Source organism: Lampris incognitus, chromosome 2 (genome assembly GCF_029633865.1).
Source record: "Lampris incognitus isolate fLamInc1 chromosome 2, fLamInc1.hap2, whole genome shotgun sequence".
Classification (NCBI taxonomy): domain Eukaryota; kingdom Metazoa; phylum Chordata; class Actinopteri; order Lampriformes; family Lampridae; genus Lampris; species Lampris incognitus.
This window is the reverse complement of record NC_079212.1, coordinates 122,405,138-122,431,186: the sequence shown is the minus strand read 5'-3', so window position 1 is coordinate 122,431,186 and position 26,049 is coordinate 122,405,138. Positions and strand designations below refer to the sequence as shown.

The window sequence follows — 26,049 nt, the reverse complement described above, 5'->3', positions numbered from 1 at the left end:
GACCCTGCATTCAGTCAGCTGAGATTGACATGGTCACTTAGATGAGTGATGAAACGTTTCTCCCACTAAACTTTGTGTCCAGATGAACTGATTCAGCTTTCCGGGATCACATCCTGATGTGTAATGATGGCGACTGGTTTATGAAACCGGTGATCGGTTTCATATGCATGTGGAGAGGCAACAGGCAGAGGAGGGTGAACCAGCTTTGGTCAATGACCGCTGCCAGTCAAAGAAGCTGATAAAATGTATCTCACTACTGCCAGATTCTTTGGCTGGCAGTAGTGAGAAATGTTTCGTCACTCAGCCTCAGCTGACTGCAGGTATATCCAACCTTATAAACAGCACAGATGCATAATGGCATGGTCACTTAGATGAGTGATTAAACGTTTTTCCCCACTATGCATATGCATATGAAACCAGCAATTGCTGATTGCATATGGAACCAGCAACCGATTGCCAGTTTCAGTTGATGACTACTGCCAGCTAAAGAAGCTGGCACACCCTCCTTTGCCTGTTGCCACCCTTTCTCTCTCCTAGTCCTCAGGTCTTCATCCTTATACTGTGGCTCAAATAAATATGGGCAGCCATCAAATTCAAATGCCTCATCCACATTGTCAAAATCAGCTAAATATTCAGCCATGACCTTGGAAATAAATTATTGCTAGCAGTTCCTCTGTCTCAGTCTATGCTACCTCAAACGAACGATCAGCTCTAGTGATAGGCGAAAATCAACAAATGAATATTTTTGAACGACTCTTTTTGGTGCCCAGTATGTACCAGGTCAGCCTGTTAAATGTACCAAGTGCTCATCCCCAACTTTTCCCACTCATGCTACCCATGCCCACTCGCTGTTATTTTTATTTATTTATTTATTTATTTATTTATTTATTTTGGTACTGCTCACACTGCCTGCTATGATGGTGCAGATGCTCAAAACATAGAAAATGGGAAAACCATGGCAAAACGTAAAGAAATAGGTCCCATAATGTTGTCAGACACTTATGATAATCTAAGTGAGTGTTTTGGTCATTTTCAAGTAGGTTTTTCAAACGAGATACTAAGTCATTCAAACAAAATAGTGTTGGCGGGAATTCAGGGGGTAGCCAGGATTTAAACCAGAGTTCCCTGCACCACGGGCGACTGCGCTAACCAGTCAACTAAAGGGTCCTGACCGTTAGCCAAGGGCTAGCGAGTCTACACATCCGTGGTCGTTACGCTGTTACAATACTGTCGTTCAGGGTCCGCAGTGGTGTAGCGGTCTAAGCATCGGCTCTGTGTCGATACAGTTGTCCACTGGGGACCGGGGTTCGTGCCCCAGTCTCGTCAGATCCGACTATGGTCGGACTCGACTAAGCAGCAATAATTGGCAACACTGTCTTCGGGAGGGGGGCGGAGTCGGCTTGTGTTCGTCACATGAATGCGTCTGTGTGTGTGTCGGAAAAAGCAGTAGTTCGGCCTGGATTCGCCTCGCTACGAGATGCCGGCCGAAGAGATGCAGTTGGCGAACGCATGCAGTACGATGATGGGTGTTTGAACTAAAATAAGGATCGATTGGCCACTAAAGTGGGAGAAAATCAGAAATAATTTTGGAAATAAAACAATACTGTCGTTCAAACGAGATATTAAGTCATTCAGATGAAATACTGTCATTCAAACGAGATTATAAGTTATTCAAACGAGATACTAAGTCGTTCAAATAAAATACTAAGTCATTCAAACAAGACAGTGTAGTGATCACGGATGAATAGACTCGGTAGCCGTTGGCTAACAGATCGGAGCCTTTAGTCGACTGGTTAGCTTTGCCACCCGCGGTGCGGGAGATATGGGTTCGCGTCCCAATTGGGGCGACAGTTTCCGGGTTGCCCCCCCCCGCCCCCCAGATTCGTTGCAATACTTTGTTTTTCAAATGAGATAACCCCTTAAAAAAAATCCTCCTCAATTTTCCCCTCATGTCCTTAGAGCCCACATAAATTCGCCAACCCTATTTTTGTTGTGGAAAATGTCTTCTGTTGCTTGACCCCTTGCCCCTCTGAAGTATGGTTTTGTTTTAACAGAGTAAAAAAGATAACTTATTGTTACCAAATAGTCTGAAGTGATTAAACAGTTTTTTTATAATTAATTATAATTTTTCACTGATTGCTTGTAGTGTTATATAATGTCTAGTTTAGTGACAAATGCCTATCTATGTAGAATTTGAGATGTAGAATTTGTGTGTGTATGTGTGTATGTGTGTGTGTGGGGGGGGTGTTGTGGCTCTTTGTGTGTGTATATGTGCTGGAATGGGCACATATACATGTGTGTGATCTCAACAGACACTGTGGTTACAGCAAGGCCTTCCAGGACTCAGATGAGGAGAAGATGCATTACCAAAATGGCCATGGTATGCTTTGTTCCTCTATCATTATTCAGAATAGATTATCACATTACTTTAATAGGTTACATTTTCCATCCATCCATTAAATGGGTGGCCCTGAACAGGTCACCAGTCAATTGCAGGATCCACACACACACACAGAGTCAGTCACACACCATTTAAACCTATGGGCAATTTAGAGAATCCAATACACCAAATATGCATGACTTTGGACTGTGGTAGGAAACTGGAGAACCCACCGGAAACCCCGATGAGAACATGCAAACTCCACACAGATGGGCAGCAATTGAACCCAGGACCTTCTTGTATTTTGTATCTAGATATAATTGAATTCATCCTTAAAGCAACAATTTCAACTCATGCTGAGCAATTACTTGAGCTCAAGGGCCTTATTCCATGTAAGTTCTTGATTTACTGTTTCTCTCTCTCTCTCTCTCTCTCTCTCTCTCTCTCTCTCTCTCTCTCTCTCAAGTTTTTTTTTTAATAGTGTCAGGGGCACAGTTCAGATGTTTGTTTCATTCTCAGATATGTGAACAATTTCTCATACTGTTTATCTTAGTGTCATTCCCAGACGCAAGGTTCTATATTGACCCACACACGTATGAAGACCCCTGCCAGGCAGTCCACGAGTTTGCCAGAGAAATTGAAGCTTCCAGGATCAAAATAGAGAAAATCATTGGTTCAGGTAAAACCACAAGTTAAACCTTGCTCTTTCACACGCACAAGCGCACACGCGCATGCACGCGCGCATGCACACACATGCGCGCACACACACAAATCACCTGAGATAACTTAAAATCATTGGCTGGTGTAAAGGCTGTGGTGTGCAGCAGAGAGGAGGATGGCAGAACGGAATCAGAGCATTGCATGGGTCTGTCAGCCAGAGCGCCTCAGACAGACAGCGAATACTAACACACTGTCACCGCTCAACACTGTACTGTGACCTCTGCAAGCACACTAACTGTAGAAAACGCACTGGAGGACAAATGACACCATTCACAAACTTTTGAGTTCTGCTGCAAGCTGAAACTAAAAAGCAATAAGCCTGGTCAATAAATGATGCTGACTGACTTGTTTATTCCACGTAAAGCGGTGGGGGGAGGCAATTTCACTCTGCAGTTTTGTTTTGTTTTGTTATCTAACCACTCATATTGACTAAAGCTGCCCTTAGTGTCAACCATTGCGTGGTGGTAGTGGAAAGAGTACTTTTGCCCATATCCTGCGTTGAAACGTCTGCCTTTGTCTCACACCCCACATTGTGTGCACAGGGGAGTTTGGGGAGGTGTGTTATGGGCGCATGCGGCTGCCAGGGAAGAGAGACATCCCAGTGGCCCTGAAGACCCTGAAGGCAGGATACACCGAAAAGCAAAAGAGGGACTTCCTAGCTGAGGCATCAATCATGGCCCAGTTTGACCACCCGAACATCATCCGCTTGGAGGGAGTGGTGACACATAGTGAGCTACCAGTCATTTTAATCCAAATCAATCAATCAATCAAACAGGAAATCAATTTATTAAGTAGATTTAACTCAAGCAAATACATTTTATACATTTGGAGACAATAAAATCCAACACACAAGTCAAGTCAATTTTATTTGTATAGCCCAATATCACAAATTACAAATTTGCCTCAAGGGGCTTTACAGCAACACAACATCCTGTCCTGTCCAACATTACAATGTTATGTGAGAAGACTTTTTTTTCTTCAAATCAACTGACTCGACCAGTGACACAAACGTTATCATCATATTTGCTGTTTAAAGTGAACAGGAGGTGGTAGACATACAGTACAGTGTAGTGTAGTGCAGAAGAGGAATGGTCTTGAATGTGTGTCTGTTTCCCCAGGTAAACCAGTGATGATTATCACAGAGTACATGGAGAATGGCTCTCTGGACTCTTTCCTCAGGGTTCGTATTGAACTTTTCAGTGAGAGATGAAAAGAGAATTACAGAGATTTTGTGTTATACTCTATTTAAACATTCTATGCGAATCTTTTCTCGGCTCCTTCTCCCTCTGGAAATATCTCTTTATCATTTATCTCTCTTCCCTGCTCCTCTACAATTTTAAAGCTGTAATCCCCCCCTTTCTATTCTCTCTTTCATGTTCTCCGTCTTCTTTCCCCTCTTTCCTCTTTGTCTCCCTCCCCTCCTGAAGAGACACGATGGCCAGTTTACCGTCATCCAGCTGGTTGGCTTACTGCGTGGCATTGCAGCCGGCATGACCTATCTGGCAGACTTGGGCTACATCCACAGGGACCTGGCAGCCCGTAACATCCTGGTCAATAGTAATCTGGTGTGTAAGGTGTCAGACTTTGGCCTGTCTCGAGTCTTAGAGGATGATCCTGACGCAGCATACACCACCAGTGTAAGTTTACATATAAAGGCAACCAAAATATACCTGCACTGGCATGCATGCCATGCAAACATGCACACACACACATGCACGCACGCTCACACACACACACACACACACACACACACACACACACACACACACACACACACACACACACACAGCATTGGAAAGTAATGACAAAGGCAGGGTTAAAACATTTATAGGTGGCGGGCATCCAGATGGCGTGACAGTCTATTCCGTTGCCTACCAACACGGGGATCGCTGGTTCAAGTCCCCATGTTGTCCCTGGCTTGGTCGGGTGTCCCTGCAGATACAATTGGTTGTGTCTGCGGGTGGGAGGCCGGATGATGTGGGTATGTGTCCTGATCGCTGCACTAGCACCTCCTCTTGTCGGTCGGGGTGCCTGTTGAGGGGGGTGGAATAGCGTGATCCTCCCACGCACTGTCCCCCTGGCGAAACTCCTCACTATCAGGTGAAAAGGAGCAGCTGGTGATTCCACATGTATCGGACAAGGCATGTGGTAGTCTGCAGCCCTCCCCGGATAGGCAGAGGGGGTGGAGCAGTGACCGGGACAGCTCAGAAGAGTGGGATAGCTGGCCAGAGACAATTGGGGAGATAAGGGGGGAATCCCCCCAAAAAACACACACACACACATATATATATATATATATATATATATATATATATATATATATATATATATATATATATATATATATATTATACAGTGCATCTGGAAAGTATTCACACCCCTTCACTTTCCCCACATTTTGTTATGTTACAGCCTTATTCCAAAATGAATTAAATTCCTTTTTTTTCTCATCAATCTACACACAATACCCCATAATGACAAAGTGAAAAAGGTTTTGTAGAAATTTTTGCAAATTTATTAAAAATAAAAAACGGAAATATTGCATGTACATAAGTATTCACACCTTTTACGCAGTACTTGGCAGCGATTACAGCCTCAAGTCTTCTTGGGTATGAAGCTACAAGCTTGGCACACCTATATTTGGGCTATTTCTCCCATTCTTCTCTGCAGATCCTCTCGAGCTCTGTAAGGTTAGATGGGGAACGTCACTGCACAGCTATTTTCAGGCCTTTCCAGAGATGTTTAATGGGGTTCAAGTCTGGGCTCTGGCTGGGCCACTCAAGGACATTCACAGACTTGTTCCGAAGCCAATCCTTCGTTGTCTTGGCTGTGTGCTTAGGGTCATTGTCGTGTTGAAAGGTAAACCTTCGCCCCAGTCTGAGGTCCTGAGCGCTCTGGAGCAGGTTTACATCAAGGATCTCTCTGTACTTTGCTCCATTCATCTTTCCCTCAATCCTGACTAGTCTCCCAGTTCCTGCAGCTGAAAAACATCCCCACAGCATGATGCTGCCACCACCATGCTTCACTGTAGGGATGGTATTAGCAAGGTGATGAGAGGTGCCTGGTTTCCTCCAGATGTGACGTTTGGCATTCAGTCCAAAGAGTTCAATCTTGGTTTCATCAGACCAGAGAATCTTGTTTCTCATGGTCTGAGAGTCCTTTAGGTGCTTTCTGGCAAACTCCAAGCGGGCTGTCATGTGCCTTTTACTGAGCAGAGGCTTCCGTCTGGCCACTCTACCATAAAGGCCTGATTGGTGGAGTGCTGCAGAGATGGTTGTCCTTCTGGAAGGTTCTCCCATCTCCACAGAGGAACGCTGGAGCTCTGTCAGAGTGACCATCGGGTTCTTGGTCACCTCCCTGACCAAGGCCCTTCTCCCCCGATTGCTCAGTTTGGCTGGGCAGCCAGCTCTAGGAAGAGTCCTGGTGGATCCAAACTTCTTCCATTTACAAATGATGGAGACCACTGTGCTCTTCGGGACCTTCAAAGCTGTAGACATTTTTTTGTACGCTTCTCCAGATCTGTGCCTCGATACAATCCTGTCTTGGAGGTCCACAGACAATTCCTTTGACTTCATGGCTTGGTTTCTGCTCTGACATGCACTGTCAACACTGGGACCTTATATACACAGGTGTGTGCCTTTCCAAATCATGTCCAATCACTTGAATTTACTATGGGTGGACTCCGATCAACATGTAGAAACATCTGAAGGATGATCAGTGGAAACAGGATGAACCTGAGCTCAATTTTGAGTGTCATAGCAAAGGGTGTGAATACTTATGTACATGCAATATTTCAGATTTTTATTTTTAATAAATTTGCAAAAATTTCTACAAAACCTTTTTCAGTTTGTCATTATGGGGTATTGTGTGTAGATTGATGAGAAAAAAATGAATTTAATCCATTTTGGAATAAGGCTGTAACATAACAAAATGTGAAGAAAGTGAGGGTGTGTGAATACTTTCCAGATGCACTGTGTATATATATATATATATATATATATATATATATATATATATATATATATATATATATATATATATATATATATATATATATATATATATTTACAGGTGGGTTCCAGGTGGCATGGCGGTCTATTCCCTTGCCTATCAACACAGGGATTGCCAGTTCAAATCCCTGCGTTACCTCCAGCCTAGTCAGGCGTCCCTACAGACACAATTGGCCGTGTCTGCAGATAGGAAGCTGGATGTGGGTATGTGTCCTGTTCGCTGCACTAGTGCCTCTTTTGGTCAGTCGGGGGCGCCTGTTTTGGGGGGGGGAGAAAGAACTGGGGGGGGGGGGGGGGAATAGTGTGATCCTCCCACACACTACATCCCCCTGGTGAAACTCTTCACTGTCAGGTGAAAAGAAGCGGCTGGTGACTTCACATGTTTCAGAGGAGGCATGTGGTGGTCTGCAGCCATCCCCAGATTGGTAGGAGGTGGAGCAGCGACTGGGACAGCTCAGAAGAGTAGGATAGTTGGCCGGATACAATTGGAGAGAAAAAAGGTAGAAAACTCAAAAAAAAAAATTACAGGCAATAGGATTTCTGTGATTGAAAACCGTTGACAATAATATGTTGCATCTGAAGGGCCCCATCTGAGGAGTTCAGGCTGCTCACTAGTTTATAGCTATAGTGGTTAAAAAGCTTAAAAAGGCTGATAAAGCTTGGGGCTAAACCCAGCCATGCTTTAAAAATTAGCAGTAAAATGTTAAAAATCAATCCCAAGACTAACAACTAACCACTGAAGAGATCCAAGTTGCAGACAGTGATGCGACTGTCTTTTTGTAAATCCAAGCGGCTGCATTTTGAACAGTTTGAAGGTGTGTGAAACATTTGACCAACTCCAGAATACTACTGCAGAACTGCAGTAATCTAAACATGATGCGATGAAGGCATAAATAACACCTCCTTTTTGATAACACATAACTTAGTGTCAATTTATTTGGTGTTTCGAAATTGTAAGATTATGCCAAGTATGCTGTAAATGGTTGAAATATAGCATTTGCTACCGTTGGCCAAGCTGTTCTGACACACTCACATGTCCATGCCCCTGTAGAATCACACCCTACAGTCCAATATATGTATACATAAAGCTGTTTTAAGTCATTTAAGCTTACGCTTTCACATTTGGTTACTTCATTCAGTGGCCTTGGGGAGTATTTACAAGAGGAAAGGGAGTTACAGACATACACACCCACACTCTCTCATTGGGAAAATGTCAGCTATAACCTCAATTTTTATGCTTCTGCTCATTCAACCGTTTCACTGAGGGAGGCTGTGGGTTAAGTACGCTACTGAAGGGTAACTTGACAGTAGTTGTATAGGGTGGAATGAATCTGTCCTGTCCAATTTCCCCACAAAAGGTTTTTTTCCCCATGCTCCACATATTCCAACAATGAGCATGAGTTTGCCTCTCAAAAAAGCACAGGGCAGCTGTAACCTCATGACTTTTTGTAGGGACTGGTGTCTGCTCGGGCGGCACAGTGGCGCAGTGGTCAGCGCAATTGCCTCACAGTAAGAAGGTCCTGCGTTTGAGCCCCGGGGTAGTCTAACTTTGGGGGTCGTGTCCCCAGGTCATCCTCCGTGTGGAGTTTTCATGTTTTCCCGTGTCTGTGTGGGTTTCCTCCGGGTACTCCAGTTTCCTCCCACAGTCCAAAGACACATAGGTCAGGTGAATTGGCCATACTAAATTGTCCCTAGGTGTGAATGTGTCTGTGTGTGTGTAGGCCCTGTCATCGCCTGGTGGCCTGTCCAGGGTGTCTCCCTGCTTGCCACCCAATGACTGCTAGGATAGGCTCCAGCATCCCTGCAACTCAAGTGGTTTGGATAATGGATGGATGGTGTCTACTTTGCTGGAAGTCATTCTGTGTGTTCCTCGCAGGGTGGGAAGATACCCATTCGCTGGACTGCCCCGGAGGCCATTGCATACAGGAAATTCTCCTCCTCCAGTGATGTCTGGAGCTATGGCGTGGTTATGTGGGAGGTGATGTCATATGGAGAACGACCATACTGGAACCTCACCAACAGAGATGTAAGTGCAAACTGCCCCAGTGTAATTTATTTGTGTGTGTGTGTGTGTGTGTGTGTGTGTGTGTGTGTGTGTGTGTGTCTGTGTGTGTGTGTGTGTGGTACATTTCCACATGAATTTTAATGGGGATAGTTGGCTGCGGATCAACCAGAAATTGATCTTTTTTTTATTAGGGCTGGGAATCATCAGGTACCTTCCAATTTAATATGATAACAATATTTTTTCTGCCAATTCGGTACATTTTTTTAAATATCACAATGTTATAAATGCTGAGATTTGATATCACAATTTTTAAAGCTCTATTCCAATTAATCTACACTAAAATGTGAAAACTGGAATACTCCAAAGAAAATATTCAACAAGATGCAGTTTAAGGCCCATGTGCTTCAAAAGCTTAAAACATGAGTACGCTTCCCTGAGTAAACATTCAAACATTCAAATTCAAACAGTCAGAGATGGAGTAATTAGTATGCCAAACCTCCTCACAGTATCTATTAATCATGCTTCAGCATTGCAATTTAGGTGAAACACTGTGATATCAAATATCGTTAGGTTTTGTAATGCAGTTTTGCATTGAGTCAGATTTTTTTATTATTATTATTAATTTATTTATTTATTGGTGCAGTCTTAATCATTTGTTGTTTGCAGGTTATCAAATCAGTGGAGGAGGGATACAGGCTGCCTGCCCCCATGAGCTGTCCTGGGGCTCTGCACTCACTCATGCTTGACTGCTGGCAGAAGGATCGCAATGAGAGGCCGCGCTTCTGCCAAATAGTCACCGTTCTTGACAAGCTAATCCGCAATCCAGAGAACCTGAAGTCCATGGATACGCTCTGCAGGTGGGCGGGCAAGTAAATAGATCCAATTCAGCAGTGAGGCAGCATGGGACTACTGTGTCACATACTGAGGAGTACTTGATTTAATTTGGTCCGTCCTTCGACCAGTTAGTTAAATATTGAAATGTATGATTAGAGGATTAAGCAGGGAGTCAAAGCGGGAGTTTGTCAGCAAAGGGAGTAAAAGAAATGTGTTCTCCAGCACAATACGTGGCAACAGACCGTCAGGCTACTAAGTAATTGTCCCGCCACGCGGGGCAGAGCAAATCCAATCTCATCCCTCCGCTATCCAACATGAGGGTTGGGATAAAGTTAAAGCCCAAAGTTTTCCTCAAAGTTCTCTGGCAGACCGAACGCAAGCGGTCGTGTTAGTTTTCCAATAAGCTCATCTCTGATAGACGCACTATGCGTTAAGTAAAAGCCTCGCTGTGATATTGACATTGATTTGCAGTGAATCAGGGAGCAGGTTGGAGAGGACACCTGGGCTGAGCCTGGACCTGTGTAAAATTGCTCAGTTCAGATCTCGGGTCCTATGGAGCTAGTGGTGCGTGGCACAGGGGTGGTGAAGAGATGAGGGGGATGGGGTGTAGAGGAGGAGCTGGGTGGGGGGCTGAGGAGGAGGAGGAGGAGGTGTGCTAAGGATTTCTCCCTGTATTAATCTACCCAAAGCAGCCATCCTGCAACCACACACACCACCTCTTCTCTATCATTTTAACTGCTATTGATTTTCTGCCTCCCTGGCAAGTGCATTTCAAAGCCCCCCCACCTTTTTTTTTTGCCCTCGCTCCCTCTTTTCTGCATCTCTCACTTTTTGACTCCTTTCAGGCCTCTCTCCAACTTTTTTTGTCTTCCCATTCATCTTTCTCTCTCCCTCTTTCTCTCTCTCTTCTTCTCCCTGCCCCAGGTTAAACAGTCCACCTCTGATGGAGAGAGCTACCCCAGACTTCAGTAGCTGTAACTCCGTAGATGACTGGCTGGACACGATAAAGATGGGTCGCTACAAGGACCACTTTGCTGCTGGGGGTTACCATACTCTGGGACACGTCATAAGCATGAACCAAGGGTGAATATTAACTGTGTAATGGAGAAAGGAGAATAATAGGAGGTCAGAGGGATAGTGCTGATGCTGGGCTTTCAGCATACGAAAACCTATTTTATGTATGTAACTTAAAGACTCGACGGTGTGATAAAATGGCTTACACAGCGCAGGCTGCAGCCGAGGGTGAAACGTTTTGATTGACACTGCATGACAAGCGTTAAGGAGCTATGCACTTATGATAAAAGACACAAGAATACCCATGTGGCCTCCGGCTTGGTCAGGCGTCTCTACAGACACAATTGGCCATGTCTGCGGGTAGGAAGCCGGATGTGGGTGTGTCTCCTAGTCGCTGCACTAGCGCCTCCTCTGGTCAGTCAGGGAACCTGTTCGGGGGGGAGGGGGAACTGGGGGGAATAGCGTGATCCTCCCATGCGTTTCATCCCCCTGGCAAAACTCCTCACTGTCAGGTGAAAAGAAGCGGCTGGCGACTCCACGTGTATCGGAGGAAGCATGTGGTAGTCTGTAGCCTTCCAGAGATTGGCAGAGGGGGTGGAGCAGAGATTGGGCTGGCTTGGAAGAGTGGGGTAGTTGGCCGGATACAATTGGGGAGAAAATGAGGGAAAAATCCAAAAAAATAAGAAAAAAAAGACACAAGAATAAAAGAGGAAAGAAACTTGAATGGTGTCAGAAGTAGTTAGTGCAGGCATACAATCGTTTTAGCTATATGATAATAAATGTGTGAAATCATAGCCCATTCTGTGTTTTTTTTATTTTGTTCGTTTGAAAGTTTCCTTTATTTGCTGCCACCCCCTCCTGTGTCGTCAGTCACTGCCATTGAGCAATTGGCGAGCATTTCCAACAGCACAACTCCCATCCTCACCCTGCCTCCCTTGCCCATATTTCCTTTTTATATGAGGCAGGTGTCATGAACTGAGCTCTGATTTCCATTCCATGGCGCCTCCAAATCTATTCCTAATGAGTGCCATTAAGTTAAACTGCAGTGTCTGATTGTAGCGCTCCAATAATTTGAAAACAAATGAGCTCATACGACGATCAGCATGCCACGCATTGTGAATGGGGTTTGGCCTTGTGTGTGAATACAGTATCTCTCTGCATGTGCTGCAGGGACATCCAGAGGCTTGGGGTGACACTGATGGGCCACCAGAAGAAGATTATGACAAGTGTCCAGCTAATGAGGGCACAGGTACTCAACAACAGTGTGCCATCAGTGCACGTATAACTCCAACACCAGGTTTTACAAAGCCCTTTGTAAAAATCTAGGCCCCAGCCTCTGAGGCCAAGTGGAACTCCGTGGACAGCGGCCATTAAAAAAAAAAAAAACAAACAAACTGAGAAATGTTGAGAAGATAATGTGGAACTTTGAGACTTTTTCTTCGAGAGATCAAACGGACAACAAAGTCGAAAGGATTTAAATATAAAGCAAGTATACATAAAGTATACGGGGGAAGATTTTCTGATTCCTACCGGATTTCATTTTATTGAGTTTAGATGTCTTGTTTATAAATGAAAGGACTGCCTTAATATTCGCAAAATGGTTTTAATTTTATTGTATACAAAGACAAGAGAATTTATCAACATGAATTTATCAGAATAATACGATTTACATTGCCATGTAATGGCGTGGGTAAATGGACTGATGCAGATGAGACAGGGGGAAGGGTGTTTTTCAGATGACTCTTGCTCTCTCCCCAAAGCCTGAAGAAGAACAGTACTGGTTAAAAAAAAGAAGAAGAAGAAGAGCTCATGTCTACAGTAAAAGGTGAAGAAAAGTGGGATAGGGCTTACCTGAGTTTCAAGATCGGTCCCGCAGCAGATAAGAATTGTTTCACCTGAGGCTATTAATACCAACCACAGGCACATCCTTGGCCAGCTAACCTGGATGAATGACCCTGGGAGAGCCCCAAAGTCCTCTGCCCAGTTTGACGCTGTGTAGCGCACAACTACTGTATTTTCAAGATGTGTATGATTCAGTTATGTCGCACTTTATTTTACAGTCTCACAATGCTACTGTCTCAGCATTTATGAATGAAATGTTCAAATGTTGTTTAATTCTATGGCACTCCCGGGATCACAGTTAGCGCCAAGACTGTCTGGCGCGATAATTCTGTTTCCCCCCAGAGTATCATAGCCACATTTTTTCAAATGCTGGAAAATAGTAAACATAAGCTAAACAGACTGTAAAATAACGTTATATCAGATTTAATGTGATAGCGCCGTTTTGCCACAGCGATGCATAAAAATGGCGGGAGAGACTTGTAAGTAGAACGTTTATATCTACAGTAAATGCTTTGAAAATTATATTATGTCAGCGATCCGAAACACCCATCCCCCCAGGGCCCCCACCCCGTACCAACCCCATCCAGCCCCTGGTGCCATTAAGAGAATGTCTTTTCTTAAGCACAGTGCTGTGGTTTCCAGTTTCCTCTAGGTGGTTGATGTATCAGGGTTTTTTTTTGGTTTTTTTTTAAGAGAAGACTAATGATGCTTCCTGAACATGTATGGTAATGGCATTCACAATTGGTTCCATCCAAACTTCTTTTTTTTTTTTTGCTGGATGCTTATGAAGACACTGGACTTGAATAGAAACCCCATATTTTATAAAGCTAGGTATATGTTTTTTCCTAGATGAATTGATTTATAAAGTATACAGAGAGTACAGTCACTAAAGGGGAGGGTAAATAAGACGACAAATACGTCTGGAGTTATTCACATTTTGTTATTTATTCATGCTCATTTGCTTTTCAAATAATACAATTTGGAGAGGTTTTACAATGACCGAACAATCATCTTTGTTGCTAATGATGGATCATAAATGTACAAAATTGTCCATAAATACACAATAAAAGAATGTTTGTCTGTGTGTGACTGCAGCACTGACGTCCCATCTTTTTAAATTTTGTCCCTTGGGCTTTAAGTTCAGATCAGCAATAATAGATGACTTCCGGTGCTATGGAATAAACTGCAAACCTCGCAATGATTTTGATTTCTTTACACATGATTTTGCACAATTGCATAAACACAAAAGCGTGTCTTTTGTGAAAAACACAAAAAACATGGCAAAACTGGATTTGTTTATGCCTTCTACTTACCAGTGTGGAAGACAACTATGGGTATGATTTGACAAAGGGGTCGCACATCATTCAAAGCTGTTGTGTTATACAGCCATAAGCTCATAACTGTGTTATACAGCCATAAGCTCATAACCATAACTGCTCATTTGCAGTTAATATCAGCCAGTGGTACCAACTAGGCATTGCGCTTGAATTTCCCTCAAGGACCCATTTTTGGGAAAGAAAGACATTATACCCTGGAATAGTCAGTCAGCGATTGCAACTTTTGCATTTAGTCTAATGTGTTTCAACAGGAAAAAAAAAAAGAACAACTCTATTTGGGGGCTATCGAAAGTTTTGAAAACGAAGATAGGAGCGCAGATTATTTCATTTGCATTTTTCCCCATTGGGCGTCAACCCTGATGCAGCTTTTAATCGTATAATTCCAAGCTGATCCTGAGTAAGGAATGGTCTGATGCATCTGTGTCTGAGTAATTGTCCTTTCCTTCACCTTAGGAGGGCTGTTAGGAGATAATCCTCTCCTTGGTGAAACGAGACCTAACACAACATCATTAATCTCATTACTAAGGCCGCGTTGCTTTGTTACCGCCGAGTCCCACACCCAATTATCAACCACAGCTCTGTCCCCATGACAACGCTAAGCTCCGCCCATCGTGAATGACAACCTCGACTGTCCCCTGATTGACTTCTCTGAGAGTGACAGTGATAGGATGCTTGTATCTGCTATCAGCAACCGTTTAGGGGATGGGCCGTGGGTTATCCCCACACACGCTAGCTCCATATCATAAAGGACCAGCCACCCATTTAGATGGATTTGAAAACCCTGGCTTTTTCCACACAGCACAAATTCATTAGCCATCTGTAAATCTCCACACCATCGTAATGAAGTCTTTGAACAACCTTGGAACAATGCAACTCTGCAGTGTAGCGATGCCGTCGGTATGTTGCATCAAGTAAACAATCCACGAAAGCGGAGCAGCAGCCAGCCGCTAGTTAACTTGTCATGCCTAAAACCTAATTTTAGGTTTCTGTTTCAGTTTGCTTTTGTTTGGTTTTTGTTTTGATGTTGTTGTTGTTTTCCATTGCTGAGTGGGTAGATTTTTCCTTTGCAGAAGATGCAAGAAATGTTTGAGGACTCCTTTTCACCCCAACGAATGTAAATCAACCCATTTGTAAAAAAAAGTTTTTAAATCCATCTACTTTAGTTTTTTTTTTAATTGTGCCGACGCTGTTCTACGGGAAATGTGATTTATTTACTGTAAACGTCCACAGAAAGGATGCTTGCTATGAAATACCAATCTGTTTAATAGGCATTTTGTTAAAGCCCTGGTTCAGTGCGAGGCCATCCTGTCCCCGCTTTCCAAAAGGGCTAGCATAAGCTGGATGCAACCTATTTATGCATTGTATTTTCTTCTGCCTGATGACTCATTGAAACGCCTCCTCAAGGAAAAATAAATAAATGAATAAAAACAGTCAATAAACATCTGAGCTGGTGCACAATTGTTACAAGGCACCTTGAGTGGTGGTTGAAGTAAGGGGCTGTGTTTCTCTCACACCTCTCCCAACCAGGTGTTCGCAACAATCAGTTCGTTATGCCAGACTTCTTCCATATCTAAGGAAATGCTTTTGGAGATGTGCACAAATCTTAATTTGAGCCAGGTTTCCTACTTCCTATTCTCCAGCAAGGTGAAGCAGTTTTCAGTGCAGTAGGCTGACAGAGAGTAACCACCGCATGACACAAATTGTGTTTTCCATGCTTCGTTTTGCGCAAATGCAATTATACTATGCATATATTCATAACTTAATGGTACCGTTATGCAAATGGTCCATATGTTATTCATTAGGTACCCATCGCCTGGCATAGTAAATATAAATGTATAAATTCAAAATAAATATTGATAAATAAACTTCAGAGTCAACATCAAACCTCCTTAGATCTGAGTTTTCTCCAGACAAGAGCCTACCCACAGCCATGGGTGGTAAAAGCTGTTTCAACACAGATGTGTCCTGTAAAAAGTTCTTCAATGCACCTCTGAAACCAAGTAAATACGTGTCAAGGTAAATGTTTACATATATAATATATACATGCCCACAAGTGAATAATAATCACTGTGTAAACATTTAACCCATGGTGTAAAATAACTTTACAAGTCCACTTATTCAAGTGTTTGCTCACTGGGTGTCAAGTTAAGTCATATTATTGACAAATATTCCAATCAGTCTATGGCTGAGAAGTGTTGCTTTCACTGGATAATTACCAGAAAATTCACTGACCAACTTTTTCAAGTGTGTACCATTAAACTGGTATAAAGATATTACCATGCAGGTTGTACTGATTTGACCACTATCAGAGTGAAGTAACAACCCAACTCCATAGTTTTCCTCCATTTAAACTGAATCACTACATTTTTGTATATATTCTTCCAAGTGTTTTAAGCTAGTTGTTAAAAATTAGCTATAACATGCTTTCCAATATGAAAAATCATATCTGAGCTTATTAGCATTCTCAACTCGTGTCGATGGTTAAGCAAAAGACCATCAGTGACCTGATGAACACCTTTTCCTGCGTCACAGACAAGAAAAGTACAATATTTCCTCTAGTATGATAGTGGTCATAACCTGATTGATCACGATTGATCAAGTATTTGTTCAGGGAGAGATAGAACATCAGGCTGGTATAGAGAATGAATAAATGCATTTAAACCCCCACCTAAAATACGATAATTCCTCAGACCCCTTTAGGGGCACATATTCGAAGGATCAAATTCGGGCCCCAGTTTAAGCGGTGCTGATCTATACTGCTTCCCAGTAATTAAATTGCACAATAAGAAAAATACATCCTCATAGTTACTTTCCACGTGTTCTTTGTGTTTATTCCGTGATCTCTCAAAGTGATCTGATTATCAGACTTGAATTGCAAAATTGATGCATCATTATTCAGATGATATTACAGATCACAGAGCAAATCAAATCATGAAACAAATCATATGGAAGAGCTTTTTCACCGAGAATAATTGCAATGATTATCTAATGTGTTGCATTTTTCATAACAAATGGCAGATAAAATAACAGTAATTCCTTTTTTCACATAAATGAACATCAATTATACAAGTTTAAACACTGTATTATTCAAATTATTATTCAATAAATCCCATTCACCTAGCTTTGAAGTGTAACATTTTGAACATCCTAAATTTCATGACCCAGTTCCCATGCAGCTTATTCAGAAGAGGCATCAAATGAAGCTGCTCACAGCGCAGTCATGTGGAGTTAGCAGAGCCATCGATGATTCGCCTTAACGTGTTTCACATCAAACACATCACTCATATCAGTGTTAACCCAGACAATGCCGGAAAATAAATTGTGCAGGTGTGTGTTTTTGTGCGGGTGTCTGCATCTTTGTACGTTATGTTTTCGTTTTGGTTTTTTGTTGTTGTTGTTGTTATTTTGGTTTTGTTTTGTTTTGTTTTTTGTTTTTTTCTGAAGAAAAATCAATGAACTAACAAAGCTCCGAGCTCAGCGTCCGTGTTTTTGAGAGGGTGTCCAGCCTCCTGGCCCTCTCTGCTGTAGCTCTCTTCTTCCATTCAGCCAGAACAGCTCATCATGTCATTACACCACCGGCTGTTTCTGCACCACAATAACGAGACCATTAACATATATGGAAATGCTGAGAGGAATCAAGAAGCTACCCTTCCCCTCATGCCCGCTGTATGCACCCCACATTGTGCGTGTGTGCGTGCGCGCGCGCGTGTGTGTGTGTGTGTGTCTGTGTGTGTCTGTGTGTGTGTGTGTGTGTGTGTGTGTGTGTGTGTGTGTGTGTGTGTGTGTGTGCGTGTGTGTGTCAGTATGCATGTTTCTGCTTCTGCATTTGCCTTGTGTGTGCGAGGATACTTGGCAGAATGTGTATTTTTGTGTGTGTGTGTGCCCGCTGTGTGCACCCTAGATTCTATGTTCAGAGGGAATTGCTCGCTTTGATGTTCTCCAATGCAAGCAGCCACTGATACCCCCATTAGCTTGCGCGGAGCTGATGCAAGCTATGCTAGCTCTAGCCTAAAATCAGTTCATTTCAATGCTACGCAGAGCTGGTTCCCAGAGAAACACAGTGGATCCAAGTACACCCTGGGGATGTCAGTGCATAGAGACAAAACCACACACTTTATTTTGGAAGATAAGACTCTGGAATTAACACGGTGATAATGATGATGATAAACGTCTTTCCCATATTACAGTCAGGCCTACAGGGCAGTGCTGACTCAGAGGGAGGAAGGCGACATGTATGGTTCAAGGTGAGGAGATAGGGAGGGAGTCAAAAGGCAGGCTGGTGAAAAGACACGGGTGCTTTCCACATAAGTGGAAGTTGAGCAAAGTGCAGTAAAATGTGACGCAGATAGGAACTACAAAAAGGATGTCATGAGCAGGAATGAGTGCTGAATAGTGATGCGCGGGTTGACTCAAAGTTGGCGGGACATGCAGTTTTACCTGCAGGTTCAACTCTGAAAAAATAGGTTACGTTCAGGTGGGTATCAGGTGGGTCATGTTTATACAGCGAAAAATATACATTTAGATTATCTGAATAAATACATTTGCAATTAAAATCCCGACGCTACCAAAGCTGTTTCCATTTGGATAGTTTGTCCTGACCTGTCCAGTCCTGCCTAAGCAGCCTATGCATGCACAGCACGTGTGGCGCATAATCAGTTGTAAGAAAATGGCAGCGGGGGGAGACATCTACACAAAATGTTACAGTTCCACAATATGTTCAGGGCTTCGGCCCAACTTCGTAATCGACCAAATGAATCTGCCGCCATCTTGTTTCAGATGTGAGGATCATAAGACGCACTGATTTATTTCAATTCCACTATGCGTGGGGCACACACTGTACCACAGATTAGAGAAACAAACGACAAGTGATTTCCCTAAACATTTCTCCAGGCTTGGACAATGTCAAATGAATACATCTGATCTGTTCAATCTGCACCCACATAAATACACACACACACACACACACAAAGTAAGCTACATGACCCTGAGAGCAGGATAAGTGGGTATGGATAATGGATGGATGGATGGATCTGGTAGCCTAACACTATGGTATAGTCTACCGTTTATGTTAGACAACAAAACAGGCTAAATTCATGAGCAGGAAACAAAATTTTAGTCAATTTTTGTTATTCAATTAGCCTCTCTTGGCCCACCCTCACTTTAAAAATGGTGAAAAAAGGGATGGAGGGCAGGAGGACAGTGATGGGGGTGTAGGGGGCTGACACCCCAGCTTCAGCACAGTAGCCCAGTGGTTAGCGCTGTTGCCCTACAGCAAGAAGGTCCTGGGTTCGAACCCCAGGCCGTCCCAAGTCCTTTCTGTGTGGAGTTTGCATGTTCTCCCCGTGTCTGTGTGGGTTTCCTCCAGGTGGTCTGGTTTCCTCCCACCATCAAAAAGACATGCATGTTAGGGTTAATACTCCTGTCTGTGCCCCTGACCAAGGCAATGGAAAGAAGAACTGGAGTTGTTCCTCGGGCGCTGCAGCTGCCCACTGCTCCTATACAATAGGATGGGTTAAATGCAGAAGACAAATTCATTGTGAGAATACAAGTCATTGTAAGAATACAACGAAAAAATAAAGTGGCTTTCCTCTTCTTTCTTTCTTCTCTTCTTCTCACAAGTCCACCCAGAGAGTTTAGTTGTCTAAACCTGGCATGTCACTTTTTTGTTCGCTCATATTTCATTGGTCTAACATGCTTAACCCCCTGTATGTTGGCTACACAATACGACAATACAGTGTCGGTAAATTTGATGCCTTCATGACAATGGCAAATCGGGGAAGTTGATCGAAACAAATGTGTTGAACCCTGGAAGAAAGAGACAACACAGATTTTCTCCCTCAAAGCCACTGTGTGATGAGGTCTTGTCTTTAGTTAAGTTTATCAAGAGATAATCAGTTTTACCTACCTAGGGGAAATGCCAACAGGTTTTCAGTACAAAACAAAAGTAATTAAAGGTTTACTATGGGCAGCACGGTGGTGCAGTGGTTAGTGCGGTCGCCTCACAGCAAGAAGGTCCTGGGTTCGAGCCCCGGGGTAGTCCAACCTTGGGCGTCATCCTGGGTCATCCTCAGTGTGGAGTTTGCCTGTTCGCCCCATGTCTGCATGGGTTTCCTGCGGCTGCTCCGGTTTCCTCCCACAGTCCAAATACATGTAGTTCAGGTAAATCGGCCATACTAAATTGTGCCTATAGGTATGAATTTGTGTGTGCGCGTGTGTGTCGGCCCTGTATGATGGCCTGGCGGCCTGTCCAGGGTGTCTCCCCGCCTGCCGCCCAGTGACTGCTGGGATAGGCTCCAGCATCCCCGCGACCCTGAGAGCAGGATAAGCGGTTTGGATAATGGATGGTTTACTATCTTTTTAAAATCTAATGTTACAGTCTTTATTATGATTTTTCAATTTTTGTTCATTTCCAATAAGAGAGCCTCTGAGTAACTTTTAGCTCCATTTCTGCACACACACACACACACACAACCAACACCTAGAGTCAACTTTCCAGGGTTTTATAATTAGTGCTGAAATAATTAGTTGATTAATCAATTAGACAAAATTAATCAATTATAATTTTGGTAGTGGATTAATTATCTTTTGAGCCATTCATCAAGTAAAAATACTAAATATTTGCTTGTTGCCGTTTCATAAATGCTAAGATCTGCTTGCCTTTATCTGATTTATATTATTATGAAATTAATACTTGAGGTTTCTTGGCTGTTAGTCAGACTAATTAAACAGTTTAAAGACATCACTTGGGACTCTGAAAACTTAACATGGGCATTCATCAGCATCACAGACTTTTAACAGACTAAATGATTAATCAATTTAATTGAAAAAGTAATTGATAGATTAATCGATTATGAAATTAATCATTAGTTGCAGCCCTATTAATAATAAGAATCCCGATTTTCTTGCGCCACCAAAGGCATATTGCCATAACTAGCTCAGTACAGAGACGAGAAAGGGAGAAAATGAAGACAGCTGGAGAGAGGAAAGGAGTGAGTGCAAATCTACAAGACGTAATACCTCGAACACTAAATAAGACTAGATATTTTCCTGACAATTGCAACAATTTACTGTGCTGTGCTGATGTCACGGAGATATCTGTGGTGACAAAATGATATAACACATGCAAGAGTCTAGACATCTTATACAAGCAAACTTTTACTTTGAGCACAGAATTGTTTTTGTCATGCAGGTATTTGGAACTTGTGCGAGAGCAGAATGGGCCGTATGCATAAAGTAGTCATTTTTCTTTTACCTCACGCTCGGCGTAGTAAACTGCACCCGGAAGACTTGGTAAACAAAAGGAAAGTTCAGTGTTTTATTGTTGTGTGCCAGGCTTCAATTCCCACATATGTTTGATGAAAGGAATTGATTTTTAATATCTGGAGGGACTGAGTTACAATTAACTTTTGAGTCAGATTTGATATTGTCTACCGGAATAAAAATATCTCTGAATGTCCCTCCAAATTTTCAAAATCAATTCATTTCATAAAACCTTTTCGGGGAAAATTTGGTGAAAAAGCTGAGATTAATTCAGCTCCTAAATTAGTGTCACTGAGGCCAAAAGGCAACCCCCTTTTTCTCATTCGTAAAACCGGGGTTGTAGCACAACCCAAAACATTTTACTGCTTTTCAAAGTTGAATTTGTTCTATTAACATACTGTATTCTCCCAACCCTCACTGATCACCATGGTCAGTATCACTGGATATTATTACTGGCCAGAGGACAGGCACAGCCCAGCCAAAATAATGTTTGTAATTGAATAGGTGGTCATGGCAAGGACGGATTCAACAGACCAACAGAAGAAAATCACACACATAGTGCACATGTAGCAGCAGATTATTATCTGACAATGAGAATAATGTGAGTTGGCAAAAGCAGAGCAAACTAAAACACACTGCCCTACTGGCAAAAATATGTAGAGTAGTCTAGTAGTTAAGCCACATCCAGAACACCTGGTAGTTTATTACCTGCAACTGGTGTACTTAGAAAGGGACTAACTCATTACCTGAGTAGACAGCTAATATCAGGTAGCATTTAGACCCGAAAGATCCAGTGAAGAGGCTGTCATATCAGGGCTGTAAAATCTAACAAAGGTGTGTGGAGTGGCCCAAGAGACAACATCACACACACCTTCAACTGACACACTGTAACAACATCCAAGAAACAGCCACTCTCCTGACTGGATGCACCCTGAGGCCCTCCAGGGATACCCGGCCTGCAGTGGAAAGGGCGGGAGGGACCAACGTACTCCATGTGGACTTTGGTCTCCCACTTTTTCTTTTGCCGTTGGGTTCCAGGTTAGGGCCTGTTTTGGTGATTTTGTTGCATGACCCTTTATTAGTGGTTTCTGAGAATTTGAGGTTGGTGACAGTGTTGCGCCAGTGGATTCTGAGGATTCTTCTTGATGAAAGTTTGGAGTCTGTTTTATATGTTTTTGGTTGTTTTCCATGTCTCAGCACCTTATAACAATATGGCTTTAACAGTGGAGTTGAACATCTTGAGCTCTGTTTTGAGATATTATCATTGTTTTCCAGATGTTTTTCAAACTTTTGAAGGAGATTCTGGCCTTGTTTACTCTTGCTTTCACATCAGCATCTGTACACCCATCTACACTTATCACACAATCAAGGTAGGTGAAGTGCTGGATCTCTTCCGAGGTGCAGTTCCCTGCTTTGACCTCAATGTTGCATTTATTGTTAAGTCTTACGATTTTGATTTTTTTTGTGTGTTGATTTGTAGACTAACCTGAGCTGATAATGTAGTGTGTTGACTTTTTCTTGTATGAGTGTGAGATAGCAGAGCCAGGTCATCTGCAAAGTCAGTCCTCGAGTTGTTCTGTTAGGGACCACTGAATGCCTGTGAATTTATTGAGTGTTGTTTGCCTCATTATCCAGTCAATTCCAAGCAAGAAGTGGAATCAATCAATCAATCAATCAATCAAGTTCATTTATATAGCGCTTTGACACAGCATGCATCCTTGCTGTACTCCAGTCAATACTTGGAATTTTTCTGGTGAAATTCCTTCATGGAAGACCTGGCATTGCATTCCCTCGTAGGTGTTGTGTATGATGTTGATGAACTTGTCTGGGATGCTTTAGTGTTCCATCAGCTTCCATAATGCCTTACAGTCTATACTGTCAAAGGCCTTCTCATAGTCTACAAAATGTATGTAGACTGCAGAGTTCCACTCAATCGACTATTCTAGTATGATCCTCGTAGCTTTTTTCCCCCCCACATGTTCTTCTCTTTCTAAAGCCAGCCTGGTTTTCTCTGAGATGCTTATCCACAGCCTCCCTTAGCCTTTCAAGGAGGATATGGTTGAACACCTTTCTTGGTGCAGAGAGGAGTATTATTCCCAGATAGTTCTTGCACTCCCTCAGGTGTCCTTTTTGAGGGATTTTGATGATGTATCCTTCTCTCTCATTTGGAACATTTTCCTCTTCCCAAGGAGGTGGAGTGGTTGGTGGAAGTGTCTATGTCTGCCTTTAGAGCTACGGCTGGGATTATGTCTGGTCCCTCAGCTTGGCCAATCCTCAGGGACTTGGTTGCTTGCCTTATCTTTTGTTTGGAAGGAGGATTGCAGTTCACTTCAAGTGTGATTTTTGCTGGTGTGATCTCCACTTCCATGAAAGGTGGTGGCCTATTCGGTAATTCTCTGAAATGTTGTGTCCACCTCTGTTGTTGTTTCCCCTTTTTTTGCAAAAAGATTTCCCTCCTTATCTTTGATGGAGGGTTGTGACTTTTTGTATTTTCCTGCAAGCATTTTGGTTGTCAAATAAATGTCTTTCAGGCTGCTGCCTCTTGCTACCATTTCTGTTTGTTGTGCCAGGTCCTCGATGAATTTCTTTTTGACTTTCTAGACACTTTCCTTCACCTCCTTGTTGGCCAGCTGGTATTCCAATTGGACTGCTTATTTTACGGGCTAAAGTGTTGAACCTGTTTACGTCTTCCTTCTTTTCTCGCCTCCTCTCTACCCTTCCCATTATTGTAGGGGATATCCAGGGTATGGTGGTGGATTTCCTTAGCTCACCACCTCTTTGCATGTATTCAGCTAGATGAATTTAAGGCTGTTCCAGATTACTTCAACTGTTTCTTCCAGCTGGTTTGCATCTGGAAGAATCTGTTTTGTAGGCTAACTCCATATAATTCAGTTGTTCCAATGTCTTGGAATTGATGTAAATTCAAAGTTTTTCTAATGGTTGTTGGGTTATTGCAGTTTTAGCTAAAATTGTATCTTGCTGGTCAGTAGGTGATGGTCTGATCTTACAGCAGCTCCTCTCTTTGCTCTGTCATCTAGAAGTGATATTTGGAACTTCCTATTGATGCAGATACGGTCTACTTGGTTGATTGTTGAATGATTAGGGGAGACTCATGTTGCTTTGTGCACTTTCTTGAGCAGGAACACAGAACCTCCAAGGGCAAGGTCATGTTCTGCACTGATATCAGCAAACCTTTCCCCATTTTCATTAATTTCTCCCAGTTTGTGTTTCCCCATCATTAGCTCGTGGCCACTGTTGTTGTTCCAAATTTTGGCATTCATGTCTCCCATGAGGATCACAACCTCTTTCCTTTTAACTGACAGGAATATTTGGTGCAGTCGTAGAAAGTATCTTTATTTCTTCTTTCGTGTCATTGGTCGATGCACAGCATTGAATTAATTTGATATACTGTAGTACTTGATTGATTTTGTGCTGTGTGGTATGGAATCAAGCAATTATGATACTGGAATTTATGGGTTCCCAGCTGATGAGTGACCATTGAGCCTCACTGGATAGGATGAAACCGATGCCTTCTGTATGTGGAGCTGAGCTGTCTAGGTGTCCTGACCTCAAAATAGTTTCTCCACTGGCAATCTTGACCTGTCCAGTCTGCAGTCAGAATGTTTTGCATAGCCCAAAGAGGAATAACATGTATCTTCTCATCTCTCGAGCTACTATGTTTGCTGCCTTTCCTCCCACATAGTATATGGTCCTGACATTCCATGTTTCTATGTTGATGGATCTTATGTGGGTAAGAAGTTTCAGAGACACAGTCTCCATGTGGCTTTCACTGTGCCCATTCACTTTCTCCTCAAGGATAGATGAAGCACCCTCTATTCCCAGGTCCAGATTGGTGTTGTGGTTCGTCAATGTTTCTGTAATCCATGGTTATCCACTACACAGATGATTAGCCTATGTAGCTTTACCAGAGCTCTGTTGGTCAGCCTTACCTGCTTCCACCTTTCACGACTGGGACGTGGGGATGGATTTGAGAGGCAATATAAAGTATGCCAAAGAATACTGAGAGGCCAGTTTTGTAACTTGACACATAGCAAATCATGAATAAGCTTTTTGTAGCGATAATTTTGTGGGTGAGAGATAAAATCATTCTGAAATGAAGTTACTTTTAACATTAAATTAAATATCAAACAGAATGAGATTGATGCAGAGAAAATGCTGAATGGAAGGTGCATGAATTTGCCCACTGTTTATGTATAATGTGTGTGCAGGTTTGTCTATATGTTTGTGTACACAAGCTGTCTAGAATTGCTGTTTGTGGAGTGTCCCAGTTTAACCACCGATCTTGCCAGTGTTTTTTTTGTTGTTTTTTTTTGGGGGGGGGTTGTTTGTTTGTTTTTGTAGTTGAACAGCATTCAATGGCACCCTACTGCTATATGAGAAAAAGAAAATTAAGAAAAAAGTGAAAAGTGTGTGTGTGTGGGGGGGGGTTTAATCCCACATTCTGACTGAGCTCTTGATCCGAGCACTGGTAGTTTGCAACAGCTAAATACCGGTCTTGCATTTAAAGGTTTATGTATAGAAGCCATGATGGACAGCAAAGCAGAAAATAGGCCAACAGATGGGTCTCTCATATTCAAATTAATATTGTGTCCACAAGTGTTGATTATGAATTCAAGTGTATGGCTG

The 26,049-nt window shown here is 42.7% G+C and overlaps 1 protein-coding gene across 1 annotated transcript in view; it reads left to right on the top strand.

The window, feature by feature from the left end:
* Positions 1-12,248, top strand: part of epha8 (eph receptor A8) — a 130,897-nt gene extending 118,649 nt beyond the window's left edge. The window contains exons 12-20 of the mRNA XM_056273777.1: positions 2,313-2,380; positions 2,934-3,059; positions 3,643-3,828; positions 4,219-4,280; positions 4,528-4,737; positions 8,987-9,136; positions 9,782-9,972; positions 10,874-11,032; positions 12,134-12,248. Coding sequence (XP_056129752.1) covers positions 2,313-2,380; positions 2,934-3,059; positions 3,643-3,828; positions 4,219-4,280; positions 4,528-4,737; positions 8,987-9,136; positions 9,782-9,972; positions 10,874-11,032; positions 12,134-12,248 — 1,267 coding nt within the window. The remainder of the gene's footprint in view (positions 1-2,312; positions 2,381-2,933; positions 3,060-3,642; positions 3,829-4,218; positions 4,281-4,527; positions 4,738-8,986; positions 9,137-9,781; positions 9,973-10,873; positions 11,033-12,133) is intronic.
* Positions 12,249-26,049: the final 13,801 nt, after the last annotated feature.